General features: G+C 41.4%; 1 protein-coding gene across 1 annotated transcript in view; it reads left to right on the top strand.

The window, feature by feature from the left end:
- Positions 1 to 19,557, top strand: part of LOC117360557 (transmembrane 9 superfamily member 2-like) — a 198,770-nt gene extending 179,213 nt beyond the window's left edge. Inside the window, exon 17 of the mRNA XM_033944480.1 lies at positions 18,783 to 19,557. Coding sequence (XP_033800371.1) covers positions 18,783 to 18,850 — 68 coding nt within the window. The 3' untranslated portion in view covers positions 18,851 to 19,557. The remainder of the gene's footprint in view (positions 1 to 18,782) is intronic.
- Positions 19,558 to 20,059: the final 502 nt, after the last annotated feature.

The raw sequence follows: 20,059 nt of genomic DNA, 5'->3' as shown, positions 1-20,059 counted from the left end.
AAATGGTGGGCCAAAAACTGGTCTTCGTGACATTTGGAGCATTGAGATTAAGCATCAGATTACTGCATCTCAATGGCCACGAATTTGGTCTTGGAGGATAAGATGAGACAAACTTGGATTTTCTTATTACATAGAGCTTTCTGGACCCCTGTTCTTTACATAAATTAGATAGTTCCAAGTCAAATAGATGTTGGCATTGTCATCTTGATGCTGGAACTTTAGATTCTGCAGTTTTGGAGGTCTATTTGGGATCAAGTAAATAACATGTTAGAGAATCCAGTGGCTTTATCATATGATACCATTTTATTTAGTACTCTTATGAAGACCAAAAGTCAACTGTCAATGAATAATAACAAAGGGTTGCCATGCATCTTATTTTAAGAAATTGGAAAAACTGGGATAGGTTGAACTATACATTCTGGTGGGAATCCCTGTGTTATACATATACAACAGGGAAGATTGAAGAATTTTATAGAGGTGTGGGAGTCATTGACTAAATACTGTAAAGAGGAATACTTTAATTTATTTTATTTTATAAGCAAGTAAATGTACACATCCTGGGGGTGGGGGAAGGGATAAGGGGAGGGAATGGAATTTTATGATTTTATGAATGGTTTCATGAAGGTTTGATTTATTTGTTTGTATATTAGCTGGGAGGGAGGGGGAAATTTCTTTATTGCAGTAATATTTGAAAGTTTGCTGCGTTTATTATACAATGCACATATATGTGATTCATTTATGGCACATTTGTAGTTTGAAAATCAATAAGAATTAAAAAAAAAAACCCCAAAACAAAATTGTGGGCCTTCCCTTTCCCAGTGCATTCTGGGATGCACTGGGAGGGGGCCAAGGCCTTGATTGGCTCAGGCACCAAAGGCCCTTCCTGAAAATTCAAGTTTAGTTGTGTAAATGTGAACCAGTGAGGTCTGCTGGAGATTGTCAGAGCTTGTAGTCTGCATTCTTCTGTGAAACCCACAGTATCCAAGCTAGAATATAATAAAATATGGTCTTTCATTATTTAAATTAAAATACAGTAGAAGTCCAAAAATCTAGATGTCAGGAACTTAAGGAATTTAAGGAAGAAGGGATGGGAGGGGGGATTTGAATTTATTAAATGATTAGATCACTAGGAAAGATTATTGATGTGATATATTTGATTGAATGTAAGACTGAAAGGGAAGGAGGGATGGGATAAAATTTTTATCTATTAGTATCATAAATGATAGAATTTCAAATGATGTATTTATTGACAAATGTTTAATATATATGTATTTGTTTGTAAGATGAAAAATGAATAAAGAATTAAAAAAAAAATAATAATAATTCTGTCTATGAATTTGGAAAATCTGGACCGACTCAATCTCTGAGCAGTCTGTATTTTTGGAATTGTAGATAATGAAAACTAAAACTAAAAGCCATAGTGCTTTTACACTTGCACTACACTTGGAGTGACAGTTGATGCCATAACATTACCGAGAGGCTAATTCCTAAGAATCTTATCCCAAATTTACAGACTTAAATTCTTGCTAAAATTTTGTTTTAAAAGCACTTACTTTAATCACTATATTTATCATGATAAACTTTTGTGTAAGAACATAACTGCATTTCACGACACCTATGCAATCTCTGGTAGTCTAGTGGTGTAGTCAGACTAGGAGCAAAGCCTCAGTTGCAGCAACTATTTTGAAAATGAAGCCAGAATGGGCAGGAGTAAAAAGGGATTACTCCTGTCCCAACAACACCCCTAGACCACCAGGGGATTGTAAGATAGTCCTGGGGAAGAGGAGACAAATGGGACAATGAAAAACAGCCCACATGTGTTTTTGATGGAAGCTGAAATGTTGTACTAAGTGTACTGCTCAGCAGCGCACCTTTGTAATAGCACGCCATGGCCATTTTCAGCCAAAACTGAAAGCATGGCTGAAAATTTAAAAAAAAAAAAGAAAGAAAGAAAGAAAGAAAAACAAAAGACTGTGGAGAGTTGATATTCAAGATGAAAATTAAAATAACCTTTCTGCCTAAACAGAAACATAGTAGAAAAATAATTTGGGGCTGGTTTAAACTTTTTTTCTTTTAGCAATCCACAGGTTTTTTCCCGGCGGCGACTTCATTCACGCCTTAGCCATTGAGTTTAATTTGTCTGAGATGGTGTTCCCATCAATGTCACACCCGCTGACGGGATTTAAAAAAGTGCAATCGGTGTTCTATTTCTTTAACGGACCCTCATAGCTGGTGCCTGAACACTGTGTTCAATCTTATAAACGCTGCTCCTCGCTCGAGAAGTGCAGTATAAAAAATTGCATTCCTCAGCAGGAGAAGCTCTTCGGTGTCAGCATGGACGAGGATGCGCCGATGACACCGTATACTTCGAGGTTCCTGACGTCGAAGACATCTACACTACCAGAGACACCAGGATCGATTCCGGTGTTGCAATCCATTGCTCCCTCTGGTAAGCCGGTTAAGAAGCCACCACCTTCCCAGCTAGGGTCGCAGGTCATGAAGGCATCGAGACAATTCATGCAACCCAAGTGTAAATCCCTGCAACGACTAGTTCCATTGACAAGAGGTGCTTTGTCATCAGAGTCATCCTCTCTGGAACGTTTTGCAGCACCTGTGGTACCGGCGATGAAGCCACATGTACCGGTGCTTACTCTGAGGCATAAAGTTCGAGCTATGGCAGCTTCTGTAGCTTTCCTTCGATCTACCCCCATTGATGAAATATGCAAAGCTGCTACTTGGTCCTCGGTTCATACATTCACCTCAGATTACATAAGAATAGCCTTACTGGGTCAGACCAATGGCCATCTAGCCCAGTAGCCCAGCTTCATGGTGGCCAGTCCAGGTCACTAGTGCCTAGAAATCCCCCCAAAAGTAGCAACATTCTATGCTACCAATCCAAGGCAAGAAGTGTCTTCTCCCATATCTGTCTCAATAACAGACATAAGAACATAAGCAATGCCTCTGCTGGGTCAGACCTGAGGTCCATCGTGCCCAGCAGTCCGCTCACGCGGCGGCCCAACAGGTCCAGGACCTGTGTAGTAATCCTCTATCTATACCCCTCTATCCCCTTTTCCAACAGGAAATTGTCCAATCCTTTCTTAAACCCCAGTACCGTACTCTGCCCTATTACATCCTCTGGAAGCATAAGAACATAAGCAATGCCTCTGCTGGGTCAGACCTGAGGTTTGCTAGAAGAACAGCCGGAAACATGAGGACAGAACATTCTTTAAACCCAGAGTTGAGGGTTCCATCACCACCACAACTAATCTCTGGAAGCCCAAGTATGACTCCAGCAAGTCGCAGAGTCCAGAAATGTCCACTTTCCTTCAGGAAACTATCTAAACCTTTCATAAAACTAGCTAGGTTAACTGTTCTTAACACAATCTTTGGCAAACGCATTCCAGAGCTTAACTATGAGTGAAAAATTACTTCTACCTATTGGTTTTAAAAGTATTACCCTGAAACTTTGTCACCAAGTCTTTGTAATTTTTAACGGAGTAAAAATTTGATCCACTTGTACCCATTCTACAGCACTCGGGATTTTGTAGACTTCAATTATATCTCCCCTTAGCTGTCTCTTTTCCAAGCTGTAGATTCCTAACCAACAACTCCATGAGAACGATCTTACAAATGCGTAGTAAGTGCCGCCACCTTGGCCACTTCCCCAACTCCGGAACCCCCCCTGATTTTTTTTCTTGGGCACTGACCCCCAAGGTAGATCCTAGCATCTGGTAACTGATTTGGGTTATTCTTCCCAATGTGCAGCCCTGGAACCCTTTTCAGAAATTGATATGCACTAGTCAGTCTCCAGTGCTCGGGTGTCTTGGCTGTTTTAAATGGCAAGTTTAGCTAATGCATTAATCAATGTAATCAACAAACCAATGTACAGATGCTCAGTCAATTTACATTACATGTCTCTATTTTCTTCAGTCACCATTTATCATCAGAAAGAGCACCAGAAAGTTCTACTACTACTGTTAATTATTTCTATAGCGCTACTAGACACACACAGCACTTCGGTTTTAAAGTGGAAAATAAGCTTGGAAGTCCAGTCAGGTTATGTATTCACATATGGCTGTTGCTCATACAGTTTCTTTAGAGTATTTTTCATGCCCTAATGAGCTCTTAATCTAAAAGGCACATTGCTGGGCTGGAAATAATCATGCCACTAATAAATGCAGCTCCTTTAATGCTCTAGTACGAGAAAAGCAAATAGATGTATGTTACATTGCTGTGTGCCTTAGTAACTAAGGAACGCCATGAGCACTAATGTGGATACACACCACTTTAAGAGACAGCTTTTCTCTTTTAAAAGGCATTAAATACAGATATCCAAATTATCTTGTGGTGTGTTTGTTTAACAAGGTCTTTTATTGCATATGCATCTTGGAAGTAGATACATAGGACAGATAATGTGCCATGCAGGGTTAGACCAGTGGTATAGTGAACCCAGCATCCTGTCTCTAATAGTGGCCATTATCCCAGGACAAGCAGGCAGCATATTCTTGACTGATGGGTGACGGCACCGACGGAGCCCCGGTACGGACAATTTTAGAGTGATTGCACTCTAAGAACTTTAGAAAGTTCTAGCTAGGCCGCACCGCGCGTGCGCGAGTGCCTTCCCGCCCGACAGAGGCGCGCGGTCCCCAGTTTTCTTAATTCCGCGGAGCTAAGAAGACGCGTGTTTCCAACGGCTGTTGGAAGTTTTTTTCTGTTTCACTTGCCTTCCCGCTCGCGCGTAATTTTCTCTTCATATTTTATTTCTTTCCTTCTTTTTTTACCTTTTGTGTAAAAAAAAAAAAAAAAAAATTCTTATTTTTCATTTTTTTGTCGAATCTGACCCGGCGGGGCCTGTTGGCACCATCGAAGCCTCGGGCTTCGATTTTGCTACAGCAGTATTTCCCTTCATGCCCCCGTCACCGGGTTTCAAAAAGTGTCAGCGGTGTGCACGCCCTATCTCCCTTTCCGACCCACACAAGTGGTGCCTCCAGTGTCTGGGTCCGGACCATAGGGCTGAAACCTGCACCCGCTGTAGTTCTTTACAAAAAAGAACTTTAAAAAATAGACAAATTCAGCAGCGGATCCTTTTCGGTACCGCTATGGAAGTTGCACCGGTTTCGACGTCGACGACTTCCTCCAAATCGACTCCGACTACCTCAGCACCGCCAAATCCATCGTCGGTGTCAACTCCTGTAGGTAAGCCGGCTAAGAAGCCTTCCCCTACTGTTCTAGGCCAGCCAGTCGAGCATGCAGTGAGCCAAGTCCTGCAGACTGAGCGCCGGCCCCGTAAACGCTCCGCTCCCATTGAAGTCTCGGCCTCTTCATCGGCATCGACTTCACCCGAGCGTCGAGCGGCACCGAAGGTACCGAGCAAGAAAAAACCGGTACCGGTGCCATCGGGACCAACGTTGGATGAGCGCATTGCCTCTATCCTCCAGGTCCAGCTTAAGCAGCAACTCCAACAGTTGCTCCCGGCTCTATTGTCTCCGAACCTTCCAGTGTCGGTACCGACTGAGCCTTCGGTGCCGTCTGTCGAACAGCCTCTGTTATTGGCATCGACTGTTTCGGCACCACAAAAATCTTTGTCCATGCCTGTTCTGTCAGCAGAACCAAAACGGCGTGCTACTCCTACGGGGTCGGAACCGGTACTGTTCTCTGAACCCCGTACCGTACTACATTCCCCTGGTACCGTCTCCACTCGGTCTGGTAAATCGGTACGCAAGACTAAACATACTGATACATCGACTCCACTTTCCCAGGGCCGTTTACAATCGGTACGGGACCCTGACTTGTGGGACGATTCGGATGATCCCCTCGGTACCGAGGAGGATTACACATCTGATGAGGAGGAACCATCGGTGCAGGATACTACTGCTAAGCCAGAGCACTCCTCCTTCACAAAATTTTTAAAGGAGATGTCAGACACCCTGTCTATTCCTTTAGAGTCTGACTCTAAAAAATCCAAGGCATTTTTGGATGCCTTGGATTTTGACCAACCTCCTAAAGAGTTTTTAAAGTTACCCCTCCATGACATCTTGAGGGAAACTTTTTATAAGAATCTTGAAACTCCTTTGACAATCCCAGGAGCCCCAAGAAAACTAGAATCTCTATATAAAGTGATTCCAATCCCTGGATTTGACAAACCCCAACTTCCCCATGAATCCCTGTTGGTAGAGTCAACCCTAAAGAAGACTGCAGGAGCCAGTATGTATGCCTCTGTCTCTCCTGGTAGGGAAGGAAAGGCCATGGACAAATTTGGAAAGCGTCTTTACCAAAATGCCATGCTGGCCAACCGTTCAAGTAATTACGCTTTCCACTTCTCGTTTTACCTGAAGCACCTCATTCAACAGGTGACCTCTTTTCAAAAGTATATTCCGGACCGTAAACTTTCTGCTTTTCAGCAATGTACCTCTAGTCTTCTGCAACTCAGGAAGTTTATGGTCCGTTCTATTTATGATACTTTTGAACTGACATCTCGAGCTACTGCTATCTCTGTAGCAATGAGAAGGTTGGCATGGCTACGGGCCTCAGAACTGGACGTAAACCATCAGGACCAGCTTGCCAATGCTCCTTGCCTAGGGGATGAGCTGTTTGGGGAGTCCATGGATACCACCACACAAAAGCTCTCCGCCCATGAAACTAGGTGGGACACCTTGTTGAAAAACAAGAAGAAACCTCCTCCTCCTCGTCCATTCAGGCAACAACCTTCATATCAAAGGAGGTTTTCTGCTCGACCGGCTCAGCCTCATCCTCCTCAACCTCGCAGACAGCGTCAGCAGCTACAACAGGCTCGTCAACAACAGCAGCCTGCTGTCAAACCGGCTACTCAACCTAAGTCGACGCAGCCCTTTTGACTCCTTTCTCCAGGACATTGCCAGTCTTCCTCCCTCGTGTCCTCTACCTCAGCCCATAGGAGGTCGACTACAAGTTTTTCTATCTCGATGGGAAGCAATCACCTCCGACCAGTGGGTACTTGCTATCATCGCCCACGGCTACTCCCTAAATTTTCAGACTCCTCCACCTGTAAGTCTGCCAAAAGAGTCAGCTTCCACCAAGGCTCAGTCCCTCCTCCTCGCTCAGGAGGTTCACTCCCTCCTTCTTCTCAATGCCATCGAACCAGTTCCTCTGGACCAGCAAGGCCTGGGATTTTACTCCCGGTACTTTCTTGTACCCAAAAAGACCGGAGATCTCAGACCAATATTAGATCTCAGAGATCTCAACAAATGTCTGGTCAAGGAGAAGTTCAAGATGTTATCTCTTGCCACCCTATATCCTCTTCTCTCTCAGGAAGACTGGCTATGTTCCCTCGATCTCAAGGAGGCGTATACTCACATTCCAATTCATCTGATGTCCAGACAATATCTTCGCTTTCTTGTCAACCAACATCATTACCAATACAAGGTGCTACCCTTCGGCCTAGCCTCCTCGCCCAGGGTATTCACCAAATGTCTGATTGTGGTCGCAGCTTATCTCCGCTCCCATAACTTTCAAGTCTTCCCTTACCTGGACGACTGGCTCATCAAGGCTCCTTCTCCTCAGTCCGTTCACAAAGCCACGGATCAGACCATTTACTTCCTTCGACTGTTGGGGTTCGAAATCAATCTACCCAAGTCGCACCTCATTCCAACTCAGCGACTTCAATTCATTGGAGCCATTCTGGATACTGTTCAGATGAGGGCTTTTCTCCCTCCAAACCGCCTTCACACCATCCTTCATCTCTGTCAGCAGGTGTTCCAGCAACCTTCCATCTCTGCGAATCACATGATGGTGCTCTTGGGACACATGGCCTCCACAGTACATGTCACTCCCTTCGCACGTCTCCACCTGCGTACTCCTCAATGGACCCTAGCGACTCAGTGGTCACAAGCGACGGATCCTTGTTCACAACACCTATCTGTGACCTCGTCTCTTCGACAGTCGCTTCTTTGGTGGTTGAAATCATCAAATCTATCCAGAGGTCTACTGTTCCATCTACCTCCTCATCAACTGGTCATCACCACGGATTCCTCCCCCTATGCATGGGGAGCTCACTTGAACGAGTTCCAAACTCAGGGATTTTGGACCACACAGGAAAAGAAACACCACATCAATTTCCTGGAACTCAGAGCGATGTTTTACGCCCTCAAAGCTTTCCAACATCTCCTGTTTCCTCAGGTTCTTCTCATATGCACAGACAACCAAGTTGCAATGTACTACATCAACAAACAGGGAGGGACGGGATCCCATCCCTTATGTCAGGAAGCTCTAAGGATTTGGACCTGGGCGACTGCTCGTCACTTATTCCTGAAGGCAGTCTACATCCAAGGGGAACAGAATTGCTTAGCAGACAATCTCAGCAGAATTCTTCAACCTCACGAATGGACTCTCGACCCCTCGACTCTCCAGTCCATTTTCTCCCAATGGGGCACACCTCAAGTGGATCTTTTTGCAGCTCCCCACAATCATCAACTGCCCCTGTTTTGCTCCAGACTTTACTCTCCTCACCGTCTGGAACCCGATGCATTTCTCCTGGATTGGACCAATCTCTTCCTTTATGCATTCCCTCCTCTTCCGCTCATGCTGCGCACCTTATTCAAGCTCAAGAGGGAACAAGCCACCATGATTCTCATCGCTCCACGGTGGCCCAGACAGCATTGGTTTTCCCTTCTACTTCAACTCAGTTCCAGGGAACCCATACCTCTTCCTCTGTTTCCTTCACTGCTTACACAGCATCAGCAAACACTGCTTCATCCCAACTTACAGTCTCTGCACCTGACAGCTTGGTATCTCTCGGGCTGACTTCGGCTCACGCTCTCCTTTCTCAGCCTGTCCGTTCTATTATTGATGCCTCCAGGAAACCGTCTACTCTTCAATGTTACCAACAAAAGTGGTCTCGGTTTTCTTCCTGGTGCCTGTTACATCACCATAATCCCATGTCTACAGCAGTGGGACTGGTGTTGGACTATCTGTTGTCCTTATCTGACTCTGGTCTTAAATCCTCTTCGATAAGGGTCCACCTTAGTGCTATTGCAGCTTTCCATGAGCCGATTCAAGGAAAACCCCTCTCAGCTCATCCCTTAGTTTCAAGGTTCATGAAGGGCCTTTTCAATGTGAAGCCACCTCTTAAGGCCCCTCCTGTTGTATGGGATCTTAATGTGGTTCTTTCTGCGTTAATGAAGCCTCCTTTCGAACCTTTGGCCACAGCGCATTTTAAATTTCTAACTTGGAAAGTGGTCTTTCTTATAGCTCTCACTTCTGCCAGGAGGGTCAGTGAGCTCCATGCACTGGTGGCTGATCCACCTTTCACTGTTTTTCACCATGATAAGGTCGTTCTCCGTACACATCCAAAATTCCTTCCTAAGGTTGTGTCTGAGTTTCATCTTAACCAATCCATCGTTCTACCTGTTTTTTTCCCAAAGCCTCATTCTAATCCAGGTGAACAGGCTTTGCATACCTTGGATTGTAAACGTGCTCTGGCTTACTATCTTGATCGCACCAAACCTCACAGATCATCTCCTCAACTGTTTTTGTCCTTTGATCCTAACAAGTTGGGTCATCCTGTATCTAAACGCACCCTGTCCAATTGGCTTGCCGCTTGCGTTTCCTTCTGTTATGCTCAGTCGGGCCTGACACTGGAAGGTTCTGTCACAGGCCACAAGATTAGAGCTATGGCAGCGTCTGTAGCTTTCCTCCGTTCCACTCCTATTGAGGAAATCTGCAAGGCTGCTACTTGGTCCTCAGTTCATACTTTTACATCTCACTATTGTCTGGATGCATTCTCCAGACGGGATGGACACTTCGGCCAATCTGTTTTACAAAATTTGTTTTCCTAATGGCCAACCTTCCCTCCATCCCTCTTTTTGTTAGCTTGGAGGTCACCCATCAGTCAAGAATATGCTGCCTGCTTGTCCTGGGATAAAGCACAGTTACTTACCGTAACAGGTGTTATCCAGGGACAGCAGGCAGATATTCTTGCGTCCCACCCACCTCCCCGGGTTGGCTTCTTAGCTGGCTTATCCTAACTGGGGACCGCGCGCCTCTGTCGGGCGGGAAGGCACTCGCGCACGCGCGGTGCGGCCTAGCTAGAACTTTCTAAAGTTCTTAGAGTGCAATCACTCTAAAATTGTCCGTACCGGGGCTCCATCGGTGCCGTCACCCATCAGTCAAGAATATCTGCCTGCTGTCCCTGGATAACACCTGTTACGGTAAGTAACTGTGCTGTCTGGTTCACAAGAACTTGATAGCTCTGAATTAGGAGATCTTTTGCATCTTGCTCATTCCTAGAAATAAAAAGTGGTGATGCATTCTGCCTGGTTAATAATTGTTAATGAGCCTTATTCTGAAAGCTCACTTTTAAAAACCTCAGTAACATCTGTTGACAACAGATTCCAAAATGAAAGTAACTAAATCACTGCAGTTGGCTGCTCTAGAAATATATATTTCAAGAATATATTTAGTCTTTTTCAATTTTGTGAGTGATATATATGGACATTCTGCATTTAATGAAAGCATGTATTTTATGTTAAAGCGAAGAGTATGCCAACTTATACCTAGGTTGCTGAAGGAAAGGATAGTAAATTTCTTAGAATCAAATTGATTACAATATCCAAGGCAGCATGGCTTTACTAAAGATAAATTGTGCCAAATTAAACTGATAGAATTATTTGACTGAGTAACCAGAAAACTTGCTAAGTGCTAGGTGTAATTTACTTAGATTTTAGCAAAGCCAGCTTTTGACACAGTTCCTTATAAGAGGTCCTTGAATAAACTTGACAGGATGAAGTTAGGACCCAAAGTAGTGAACTGGATTTGAAATTGGTTGATGGACAGATGCCAGGGGGTGGTGGTTAATGGAATTCGCTCGGAGGAAGGAAAGGTGAGTAGTGGAGTGCCTCAAGGATTGGTGCTGAGGATTCTGTTCAATATGTTTGTGGGCGACGTTGCTGAAAGTTTAGAAGGTAAGGTTTGCCTCTTTGTGGATGATACCAAGATTTGTAACAGAGTGGACAACATGAAAAAGGATCTGCAAAAGTTAGAAGAATGGTGTAATATCTGGCAACTAAAATTAATTGCAAAGACATGCAGAGTGATGCATTTGGGAAGCAGAAATCCGAGGGAGCCATATGTACTGGAAGGTGAGAGGCTGATATGCACAGATAGGGAGAGGGACCTATTGGGTGATATTATCAGAGGATCTGAAAGCAAAGAAACAGTTTGACAAAGTGGTGGCTGTAGCCAGAAGGATGCTAGGCTATATAGTGAGAGGCATAACCAGCAGAAGAAAGGAGGTATTGATGCCCCTGTAAAAGTCGTTGGAGTATTGTGTTCAGTTCTGGAGACCATATATGGCGAAGGATATAAGAAGACTTGAAGCAGTCCAGAGAAAGGTGACAAAAATGGTAAGGAGTTTGAGCCAAAAGACATACAAGAAGAGACTGGAAGATCTGAATATGTATACTCTGGAGGAGAGGAGGGACAGGAGAAATATGATACAGATGTTTAAATAGTTTAAAGCAGGGGTTTCAAAGTCCCTCCTTGAGGACCACAATCCAGTTGGGTTTTCAGGATTTCCCTAATGAATATGCATGAGATCTATGTGCATGCACTGCTTTCAATGCATATTCATTGGGGAAATCCTGAAAACCCGACTGGATTGCGGCCCTCAAGAAGGGACTTTGAGATCCCTGGTTTAAAGGTATTAAAACAGAACCAAATCGTTTCCAGAGAAGGGAATATTGTAAAACTAGAGGGCATAAATTGAGGTTACGGGGCAGTACACTTATGAGTAACATTAGGAAATTCTTTTTCATGGAGAGGGTAGTGGATGTCTGGAATGCTCTCCTGAGGGAGGTGGCAGAATTCTAAAAAGTGTGGGACGAACACAGGATCTCTAATCAGAAAGTGAAGGATATAAATTGAAGAACTGGGACCGGAACTGAACAGGCTTGCACGATCAGTATACTGTATATGACTATACAGTTGGGGAGGGCTTCGGCAGGAACTACAATAATTTGGATTGGTTTAGAAAGGCTGGAGTGAGCTTGGACAGCAATTCCAGTAGTTGGAACCTAATGACAGTGCCAAGCAGACTTCTGTGGCTGGAATATCAAAGAAAAAAACCAAACAAACAACTGTTGGGCAGACTGAGATGGACCATGTGGGTCTTTATCTGCTGTCGTTTACTATATTACTATGTACCGTATTTGCCGGCGTATAAGACGACTTTTCAGTACCTTAAAATCCTCCCCAAAGTCGGGGGTCGTCTTATACGCCGGGTACTGTTTACATGCCCTTACTTTACATGCCCTAACATCTCCTTCCTTACCTCCTTACGGTGCTTACGGTACTAGTAAACCTGCCGGGACATCAGCGGGGCCATGGCGGGACATCAGTGTGACAAGGGTGCCAGCTCCTTCATCCTGCGCAGCGGGAAGCAGCGGCGCTCTGGCCCCACCCCTTTTCTCTTTACTACGTCTCTCGCACATGCGGCCGTGTGTGGAGTCTAGCCCTTAAGGAAGTTGTGGGGGCGAACAGGAGGCTTTTGAAGGCTTTTAAAGGGAAACTGTCATGCCAGCAAACTTGCTAGGGACTTGCCCGGCACTTGCTCTCTCCCTCTATGTGTTATCTTCCTTCTATCATTGACAGTTTCAGTTTGGTTAACAGTTTAGAAAACAAATAGCATGGCAGCTCCCATGGGTTTATTGTTCTATTCAGCTTTAGTGAATTAATTAAAATTGTTGAAATAAATTCTGATGTTCTTTTAAGTTTTATTTGTTGTGCAGAAGGTGTGCGGAAGAAGGGGTAGTCTTATATGGCGAGTGTATAACAAACTCTATATTTTAACTGTAAAAGTTGGGGGGTCGTCTTATACGCCCAGTCGTCTTATACGCCGGCAAATACGGTATGTTAGGTGAATCTCTGCAGTGATAAAGTAACATGCATTAGCATATTTGTTTACCTATCAATTTCTTTTGCATTCTTATAGTACCTGAATGAAACTTAGCATGAGTTAAATCCAGTTGCCTTTTCCTCCATGAAGATCTGTGTGCCACAACACCCTGTGTGGCTGACCATAGATGCTTGCCTACTATGCCTATCGGTAAATCTGCCCCAGTGAAAAAGTATGAACATAATAAGCCTGTGGTAGAGCTGGGAATTACAACAGAGCCCCCCGCCCCGCAACTGACACAGAGAAGGAAAAGAAAACCCTTATTAAATCAGGACCTAAGTGACTTGTTGCACACAGTCAGTGGTAGATTTAGGGGTTCATTTTCAAAGCATTTAGATACAATGTACCACAGTAACCTATGGTACTTTGTGTTTCTTAGTGCTTTGAAAATGAGCCCCTTAACCATCTGAATGCCTAGGCATCAGAAATTCTGACTGCCCCCTGCAAATCTGCAAGCTGTGGCAAACCTAAAAAGACCCTGTTTGGTTTGATCCCTAAAAGGATGGGGCCATGCCAGTGGTGGTTTGGCTGCCCCTAGGCACTTGCCTTTTCTGCCTTTTATATCCATAGAAAGAATATTTAGCATGACTAAAAATGTTTTTGAATGTTGGCTGCTGTAATATATTTAACATGACTGAGTGGTGGCTTTTACAGCAGATAAAAGTTTGTTTGAGATATTATAGTATGGAAACCTAGCTATAAAATCAGAACATTAATTACAAGCTCCGTGAACTCATGATAAAATATATAACGAACAAAACTGTAGCTACTTCAGCATTTTATTTGTCTTTAGCACCAGATCTTTGTGATCATGTGTTAGTGCTGTTTAAAGCACCAGTTACAAGTCATTCCATAGCAACACCTGGTAATATTGTGGATATTTTGATAAATTGAAGCAGTTGGTACTGTAACCAAGCAAGAGTGGAAAGCGTGGGATAAGCAAGTACTGCTGAGTCTAAAATCTTTAATTGTCAAGCAATTAATCAGGTTGGTATAACAAGAAATGCTGCTTTCTGTAAATAATTAGTACATCTTGATCTTTAATGCAAAGATTTCCAATAAATAGGTTAAAAGGCCATAAATATATATAAGATTGGCTAATGTGGCTACATATGCTGGATTCAGTAAAATGAGTCTTTTGCCCTCAGAACATACTGAATTTCTCTCCAGTATATTTGACTAGTCAGTCAGCTTTTGGAACTGAGGATTGATTTTCAGGGTGTCTGTTATATACTGGAGAAATTGAGGCATTAACAGATTATGAATGCAGAATTGCACAATTTGGTTTGTTTGGGGCAGAGTAGATTGGTCTAGTGCAGTGGTCTCAAACTCAAACCCTTTGCAGGGCCACATTTTGGATTTGTAGGTACTTGGAGAGCCGCAGAAAAAATAGTTAATGTCTTATTAAAGAAATGACAACTTTGCATGAGATAAGTATCTACAAATCCAAAATGTGGATTATCTGAAATCTGAAATTATCAGAAGCAATTAAGGAAATATTTATAAACTATAGTTTATAAATCTTAATTGCTTCTGATAATTTCAGCTATACACAGCTGAAAGCAGTGCAACATGTAGAAAGTGAAAAACTATCAAAGTATCAACTGCAAGAGACAAGATTTTGGATCAACTATTTTGAGGCCCTCAGTATTATAAAGAATGATTCTTTATGGAAAACTTGTGCCTTATGTGTCCAGCGGTCACGTCTGCAACCGCCTTCAGCTTGCCTCCTCCAGCACCGGACACACGCACAAGCTGCACTGCCTCCAATGGTTACCTTACGTTCTGGAACATTGCACGCCTCACTGCTGTAACCTCATGCAAGTGCTTTCCTGCATTTGTATGCGATTGTGAGGTGGAGAGGACAATCCTGAGCTGCAAGTTTGAGACCACTGGTCTAGTGCTCTCTTTAAATGTCTTTTATATGCTGGCCAAGTTTTCCAATTTGTTTTTACCATGAGAAACAGGTTGAAAAATACACACATTAAAACTATATACAGTATTAAAGATTATTGTTTTCAATATGTGTTTTATGAAGCTGATGGCAAATTTTGATATGGGTAAAAAGGGAAATGTAAGAAGCAAGGGACCTGCAGAACATGAATATTTGTGGTGGCATTACTTTAGTGTATTAAGGATTGGGCATCATATTGGTATGGGCAAGTATGAAAGTATTACAATTCAATTAAGTCCCAGCAGCAAAAAAGAGATCATACTCCTAAGGTAGACAGATCTCTAAAAAGTGAGGAAAATGACCTCAAGACACTAAAACCATGGGACACTCCCCAAGTCTTTAATGGGGTCATGAATATTATCACTGGTCCTGAAAAACCTCACTGTTTTCTCAAAATTAAATAATTATTTTGCTGTCAGTACAGTGAAAGGCGAACAGCCAAGATAATACAAGTTCTAAAGATGGTAAAGGTTTGATTTTGGATATTTGCCTTTGAATGAACACTTAAGAAACACAAATCCCTGACGAAGCCAATCTGAGTGAAACAGCGGACTCTCTGTTGGGAGTATAAGTTAAGTGTTTCAGTTCCTGTGATTCTTCAATGTTAGTAGTATCCAATCTATATTTTTTGACAGCAAAAAAAAATAATTTAAAGTTAATTTCAAGAAAATAGGTTTTTTTGGACCAGTGATAATATCCATGCCCCCATTAAAGACTTGGGAGTGTGACCCGTGGTCTGGTTGTCAGGGCCTTTTCCTCACTTTTTAGAGATCTGTCTACCTTTGGAATATGATCTCTTTTTTTGCTGCTGGGACTTAATTGAATGGCAATACTGTCATACTTGCCTGTTGCATTAAGGATTCACTATAGATTCCGGGTAGTATTATAGCTTCTGTTGTTTGTTTTGCATCATATTGATAATCATGGATCATTGCTGTAGTCTGTATTCAGCATTGACGATATTAGATTGTTGCTGGTATGTCATACAGATGGGCTGTCATTTGAATCAAATATCTGATAATGTTCCCTCTTTTAGAACAGAGAACACTTTGTGCATATAGTCCCAAATTCTTTATAGGTTGGCTAAAAAATTGGTGCCGAAAAGGTCAATGCTTGGTGTGACTTTATAAACTGCCTCTGGAGTTGGATGCAGTTTATGGAATCATGTGGACTAGGTGCTGGCGTCGGTTTATAGCTTACCAAGGGAGAAGTACTTTGAAGGTGACCACATGACTAACATTTAGGTGTGGGCATTTATGCCAATGAAAATCAGGCCTAAATGCCTGCACCTAAGCTATGTATGGATTGGCATATTCTATAAGTGTGCCTAACATTTAGGAACACTCTTGACATGCCATGCCCACTTTTGAGATCTGCACACTAGAATTTGTGCATGCTACTTCATAGAATATATTTAGAAAGTTGTGAATGTAAATTCTAACTAGTACTATTAATTGCATGTTACATGGCAATTGGTGCTGATTGGCTTGTTAACTAAGTTGTGTGTGCAAATTAAGTTGTGCATGCAAATCATTAATGCACACAGATTTGCATGTGCAATTTTGGCCACACTATACAAAATCTGAACTAGAGTGCACCCTCCCCCCCCTCGGTACATATGCAAACCATTATGCATGCATACCCTATCAAGTAAGTGTGTATACATAATTCACACCCTTCAACAAGAGGGTGCACTGTTGTTGATGTATGTGGGAAACAAGAAAAAAAATTACAACCTAAAATAACAGGAAACGTTTTTGGGGGGGGTGCCAGTTCCTGGTATGTGCAGTGTTGAGAACTTCAGTTCGTTGCTATGGTCTATTAAATGTGGCACAACAATAAACTAAAAAAGACCCAGTGGTTACCTCTTAATTAAATCAAAAATATAAACCACCATTAACCAGAATGACACTGAAAGGCTTGTTCCCTTATATATATAAAATCCTTTCAGTATCATTCTGGTTAATGGTGGTTTATATATTTGATTCTATTAATGTGGCCACACAGTATTTGCATTTTATAATACCTTATAGTCTTCATACCCATCTACTTTTTTCACACTCTGAAAAATAAAATCCAAGATGCAAAGTAGGAGTTTGTTTTACTGATCTACTTGAAAACACTAAACGTTCTGTATAAAAGAATGGTTCGTTTTATTTTATTTTTTCTTTGTTAATATTATTTCCTTCACATCTTGGATTGTATTTCCTTATGAGGTCTGACAATTAAGTTTGCGAACTTGCTTCCGTAAGCTTATGTTGGCAGCACTGTACGAACAACTCAAGGTTTCATAACTTTGGTATATCAGTATCTCACAGCTTTGTTCGTATTGACGTGTGGCAGTGTCTTGTTAAATGGTGTCCATTATTATTGTTGAGTGTTTTTGTGTATCCACTCGAATGTCGGAGCTTGAATTAGAGCAACGAACAAACATTAAATTTCTTGTTAAACTTGGCAAGAGTGGATGTGAAATCAGGAACATGTTATACCAAGCTTATGTAGATAATGTCATGAAGAAAATGGCATTGTACAAATGGATTAAACATTTTTCTGAGAGGGGAGAGTGCCACCGATAAAGAAAAGTCAGAGTGGCCAGTAACAAGTAGAACTGACAAAAACATTGCAAAAATTTGTCAAATTGTAATTGTGCACCAAAATTGTCAGCTGACTGTGGGAAGCATAGCAGACCAAGTAAACATCGATAGAGAAATGGGAAAATCTTGGCATGAGAAAGGTATGTGCAAAAAAAAGGGCCCGAAGGAGCTCACTGATGAACAAAAGCAAAGGAGAGTCAGTTTGCCAAGACCTTTTGGAGAGGCAAGACAATGTTTTGGGCCCTGTTATCATTGGTGATGAAACATGGATGTACCAATACGACCCTGAAACAAAGCATCAAAGCGCATAATGGAAGTCAGCCAATTTTCCATAACCACAAAAACTTCCACCAGTCCAAATCAAGAGTCAAAACGATGTTGCTAACCTTTTTTTATATCGAGGGATTGTTCATTATGAATTTGTACCAAATGGATAGTTAACCAAGTTTACTATTTGGAAGTGCTGAAAAGGTCGCATATAAAAGTTAGACGAAAATAACCTGAACTTTTCGCCAACAACTCATGGTTCTTGCATCACAACAATGCACCAGCTCACATGGCACTGTCTATGAGGGAGTTTTTAGCCTGAAAACAAATAACTGAATTGGAACACTCTCCTTACTCACCTGATCTAGCTCCCAATGACTTTTTTCTTTACCTGAAGAAAAAGGAAATATTGAAAGGAAGACATTTTGATGATATTCAGAACATCACGGGTAATACGACGACAGCTCTGATGGGCATTCCAGAAAGAGAGTTCCAAAATTGCTTTGAAGGGTGGACTAGGCACTGGCATCAGTGTATAGCTTCCCAAGGGTAATACTTCGAAGGTGACCATAGTGATATTCAGCAATGAGGTATGTAGCACTTTTTCTAGGATGAGTTCACAAACTTCATTGTCAGGCCTCTTATTGTAGACTAAAAGATACTTTTGCTATTTCCATGTAATGATATTCTTATTGTAATTTTTCATTTTCTGTATTATCACAGATATTCTGTGGTATGTAATTAAAGAAAAATTTATAAATAAATGAGTGATTATAAAGTAACCAAAAAGTAATAGGCACTCATATGCTGTCTTGCCTTCAAAAGTAGGATGAAAATGGCTGGTTGTGCTTAATTTCTACTGAAAAATATCCTCTAGTAATCTGGGTATTTAATTCTTGATTGTGTTAACACATCTTTAAGTAGCATAAATCATAAGTGCTGACTTTTTGGCCAGAAAAAGACAGAAGTGGTCCTGAGAAAACTAAACGAAGGAGAAAAATGTTAAAGATTAATTTTTTTAAATGCTTATTTGTTTCAGGGACCATCGGCTTTTTTGCCTGTTACTGGTTTGTAATCAGGATTTACAGTGTTGTGAAGGTGGACTGACATGTTTCAAGGAAAGCTATAATATACCTGCTTTGCTGTTGGATGGATTATATACTATTTAATGAACCCCTGCAAATGCTGAGCAACATGCTGATATGGCACAAAATACAGATTTTATACAAAATGAAACACTGTGGGAGAATTTGTGGTTTATACTGGACATACTGATATTGCTAATCAAAATGGAAGCTCCCCTTTATTTAAGTATCATTTATGAGTCATGAATGAGGCAAAATGTTATAAAAGATCATGCAGTTTTCTAGTGGAGTTTTCATCTAGTTTTATTACTTGACATAGCCATGAAATTACAAACCATATCAGAATATATAAGTTCTGATAAGGCTTACACAGTGCGAATTTTTTTTTTTTTTAAATTTAAAACTAAAATTTGTACATTATATCCTGCACCTTATTTGTATTTTTGTTTTATTTGAAGTGTAAATTCAATGAATGCAGTATAGAGGTTGTTATAAAATACCAAACAAAGATGATGTGGTTTTCTTTCAATAAAATAGAAGCTAGTTTTGTTAACAAGTTGTATATTATCTATGTGCTTTTTTTTTTTTTTTTTTTCAAATTTCTGAATATTGTTGATGTTAAAAGGATATCTTAATTTGCGCAGAATATTAAGAATATAATATCTCCATAATTGTCGGCATCTATCTTCCAAAAATAAATGTTTGCTTTTTTCCAGTTTTATTTTACAATGTTGGTGTGTGTTCTATATGTTACTTTAAAATACATAATCCTTAAAATATTTGGTTCATAAAGGCTTTCTGTGTGTAATAAAATCTATTTGCAAACTAAAGTTAATTTCTTTAGTGTTTAAATGCATAGCATTAAAGAAATTTAAGAACCATTTACAGTCAGAGCTACTAAAATACCCCCCCCTTTTACAAAATCATAGCATGTTTTTTAGCGCCCTCGGCGGCAATGACAGCTCTGATACTGATAAGAATTCTATGCGCGTTGGAGCTGTTACTGCCATGGTTGGTGCTAAAAACTACGCTACAGTTTTTTAAATGGGAGGGATAGTTCTAATAGGCACCAATGCAGTAGCCTGTTAATATATCGTTACTGGGTTTCATTGCCTAAAATGGGTCTTGCAGTAAAATTTAAACTGTGATAACTGTTAACATATGCTGAAGTAGTAGTGCACATTAATAAATCTAAGTATTAAACAACATGGACTGATCTGTGAAATCATAA

The sequence above is a fragment of the Geotrypetes seraphini genome, chromosome 5 (genome assembly GCF_902459505.1).
Source record: "Geotrypetes seraphini chromosome 5, aGeoSer1.1, whole genome shotgun sequence".
Classification (NCBI taxonomy): domain Eukaryota; kingdom Metazoa; phylum Chordata; class Amphibia; order Gymnophiona; family Dermophiidae; genus Geotrypetes; species Geotrypetes seraphini.
This window is presented reverse-complemented; position numbering and strand designations above follow the sequence as displayed.